This window comes from Musca autumnalis, unplaced genomic scaffold (assembly GCF_047663935.1).
Source record: "Musca autumnalis isolate F117 unplaced genomic scaffold, ASM4766393v1 scaffold_1, whole genome shotgun sequence".
NCBI classification, from domain to species: Eukaryota; Metazoa; Arthropoda; class Insecta; order Diptera; family Muscidae; genus Musca; species Musca autumnalis.
Window position 1 is genome coordinate 13,695,003 of NW_027411644.1, and position 3,524 is coordinate 13,698,526.

At 35.8% G+C, this 3,524-nt stretch overlaps 1 protein-coding gene across 2 annotated transcripts; it reads left to right on the forward strand.

Moving 5' to 3' along the window:
* Positions 1–2,687, forward strand: LOC141393883 (DNA-directed RNA polymerase II subunit Rpb4). 2 transcript variants are annotated; one of them, XM_073967489.1, is made up of 6 exons: positions 1–180; positions 335–1,151; positions 1,219–1,431; positions 1,494–1,741; positions 1,805–2,329; positions 2,399–2,687. In XM_073967489.1, the coding sequence occupies exons 1-5, from the start codon at positions 117–119 to the stop codon at positions 2,032–2,034; spliced, it is 1,572 nt and encodes a 523-aa protein (XP_073823590.1). In that variant the 5' UTR covers positions 1–116; the 3' UTR covers positions 2,035–2,329; positions 2,399–2,687. The 2 variants fall into 2 exon arrangements, with proteins under 2 accessions (XP_073823590.1, XP_073823599.1); XM_073967498.1 differs by lacking the exons at positions 335–1,151; positions 1,219–1,431; positions 1,494–1,741 and having other exon boundaries at positions 2,149–2,329.
* The last annotated feature ends 837 nt before the right edge of the window (positions 2,688–3,524 follow it).

Below are 3,524 nucleotides of genomic sequence, written 5' to 3' on the forward strand. Positions count from 1 at the left end.
TCGAAAGTCGACTCCGTGCGTATCGCAAACACAAGCGGTATTTTACACAAAATTATTAGAAAATTATTTGGAAAAGCTATTATTTTAAGTGCAAATATAAATAAATAAGCAACAAGATGTCCTTTATGAATCCCGTTGATATGGTGGAGGAAGATGCAGCAGATTTGCAGTTCCCCAAAGGTAAGAAATTCGAAAATAGACCTACCATTGAAAAGAAAACAAGCGCCTTTTTATCAGAGTCAAGTAGTCAAATAGAAATTTTACTGCTCTCAAGTTCCACTTCTCATCGAGAAGTGGCACTGGTTTAAAGAAATGTATTAAAATTTATTTTCAGTACCTGCTTCGCACTGGCGAAAGAAAAAGTGTAAAACAAAAATCATAAATGCTTTGGTGAATGAACAAACGCGTTATACCGTGTCGAAATATGATCCACGACAATTGCAGCAATATCTGGAACAACAACAAGAGCTGGCTGAAAAATCTCATTTGAGTCGTACTGAAGATGTTTTACATTGTGCCACATGTCGTGCAAAGCTTCAGGAACCTTTTATTCGTTGCGCCGACTGTGATGAAGAGCTATGCCTGCAGTGTTTTGCCAAAGGTCGTGAAATTCGTCAACATAAAAACAATCATGCCTACATTATTGTTAAAGATGATATACAAATCTTTCCTGGGCCCGGATCATGGACGGCTCGTGATGAGCGTATTCTATTGCAAACGTTAGAAACACAAGGTTATGGAAATTGGGATGCAGTTGCCAAAGCATTACAGTATCGTTATGATGCTGGTGCTTGTCGTCAACATTATCATGACAATTACTTTGGTGGTGTTTTTGAGAAATTGTTGGGTCTGCAACACGCTTCAGAGGCATATACACCACAGCATACCCCCTATGTGGTAAAGATGAGATCTGTTGATCCACCTCGTCATGATGACATTACATCCATGCAGTTTAAACTGATGGCAGGTTATCGTTGTGCCCGCGGAGATTTTGATACGCCATATGATGTAACGGCGGAAAGTTTCCTCACCACAATACAGGAGGAGCCAATTATTGACATAGTCGATGATGAGTTTAAAGACGAGGCCACTGAAGAATGTTTGGATGAATTAAAATATGCTTTGGTTCAGGCGTACAATCATCGTTTACAGTGAGTACATTCTCTTCAATTTAGAGTAATCAATTGGTCAATTTATTGTTTTTGATGTGTTTTACAGAGAACGCCAACGTCGTTACAAGGTGATGCGTGATCATGGCCTAATAATGACCAATCGTACAATGGGTTGGATAACAAAGTATGCCGAGCCCTTACGTTCCGAAGCGAATTGCAAACGTTTCCTTGCTTTTATGCAGCTTTGCAAGCCAATGCAATTTGACTTAATGATGGAAGGCTTAAAATACTTTAGTGATGTACAAAAGGCAATATTTCGGTAGGATTTGAAATGCAAAAAAATGTTGTGACCCTTACTTATTTATATTTTTTTTTTTTTAGTTTATATGAGCTACGGCAAAATGGTGTACGAACTATGGTTGGAGGCTCCTTGTATTTCAAATTGAAAAAGAAACGCCTACATGAACAACGTGAGCGTTTAAGAAATGAACGACAGCTCCAACAATATGATTGGCGAAAGTTAATACCATCTGAAACGAATGTGTATAGTGAAGCTATTGGTCCCTATTTCTTAACACCCACAGTAAATCCCCTGCCACGAAAGAAAGCCGGACCAATGGATGTATTTGGTAAGGAAATGCGAAGAGATTTCAAATATGTTTTATAGGCTTATCGTTTCGGTTTATTTCTAGGTTTACCTGGTTTTGCCAAGTTAAATGAGGCTGAACGCCAGCTGTGCAGTGTGGCCCGCATAGTACCACAATCATATTTGGATTACAAAAATATACTCATAACTGAAAATGCCAAAGTTGGCCACATCCGTCTGGCAGATGCTAGACGTCTCATTAAAATCGATGTCAATAAAACGCGACAAATTTACGATTTCCTTATAGAACACGGACATATTAATAAACCAAATTGAATTAATGAATTTAGTTGATAAAAAGGCACTTGTTATAATTTTGTTTTATTGTTATTATGGCCTTATTAAAATTATCTTAGAAATTTAATTCTGTGTATTTTTTCTTTCCCCAAGAATTTGAAAATGCTGAAACACTTTTAATATCCGAAGTCCACATGTTGTTAGACCATCGTAAACGACAAAATGAATCGGCCGATGAAGAACAAGAATTCTCAGATGTTTTTATGAAGACCTATGCCTATACAGATAGTTTTCGTAAATTCAAAAATAAGGAAACTATTGCAGCTGTTAGAAGGTATTTAATTTTGCTATACTTTAAACGATTTGTTCTTTACCATTATTGTTTTTATTTCTATTTCTTTAGTTTACTAATGCAAAAAAAATTACACAAATTTGAATTGGCCGCCCTGGGTAATTTGTGTCCCGAAGCTCCGGAAGAAGCCAAAGCCTTGATACCATCTCTGGAAGGCCGTTTTGAGGATGAGGAGTTGCGACAAATTTTGGATGATATCTGCACCAAACGTAGTTTGCAATATTAGCGTATATATTTTTTTATTCTTCAACATATCTATTAAGTTTTTTTGTAATGTGACGATGGAAATTAATATAATTGTGGAGGCATTTATAAAATTATTATAATATTATTAATTATATTTTGTATTAATTTTTTACTTTAATGGCAAAAATGGAAAGAGAACTATGGGTCGATTATGGATAGCAACTCAACTGTAGTTGCGTTGCCTGAAGAGAAAGTCATACAATTAAAATAAGTGAAAAAACAGAAATTTCTGTCAAATTAATCTAATATCAGTCTTTTGAACATTTAGCTATAAATTTAATTGTAAAAGAGTATGAATTTCTATGCGGAAATGGATATTTCTATTATTAAATTTGCTGTCGACAACTCAACTGGAGTTGGGTTCCTATCCATAATCGACCCACTAATCTTTGCACAAACAGTGGGAAAATTTAGCCACCAATGTGGAACAGTCGTCAACGGAATGAGGCTCGTACACTTCGAGGCGGCAAAATACATGTCAGTTTGCTGCACCATCATTATGTGTGTTCGTTTACTCAAAATTTGTACAATTTGTTGCTGGAAGTTGTTCGTTTACTCCACAGTACAATGCAAAAGACCTTAGTCGTTTACAAGAAGTTACTGGACTTGTACAAATTATTGAGTAAACGAACACACCTAATGGCTGACTTCCGTATTGTCAATTGTTTTGTGTTTTGCAAACTTAGTTAAAATATTTCAGTTGCACACTCATGCATTGTGCACAACAATGCAACTGTGAACATTGTTTACATTGACGATGTGGAACAGTTGACAGATGTTATTATGGAAAACAAACATGAGGAACGCAGACGCACAAATTTCGTTTGAAAATTTTTTAAATTTATCACAATGCGTGAATGAAACCTCGAGTAAAAATTTGCTGAGTGTGATAAACACAATAAAAAGAAAAAGAAATGCTTTAGAATCATCT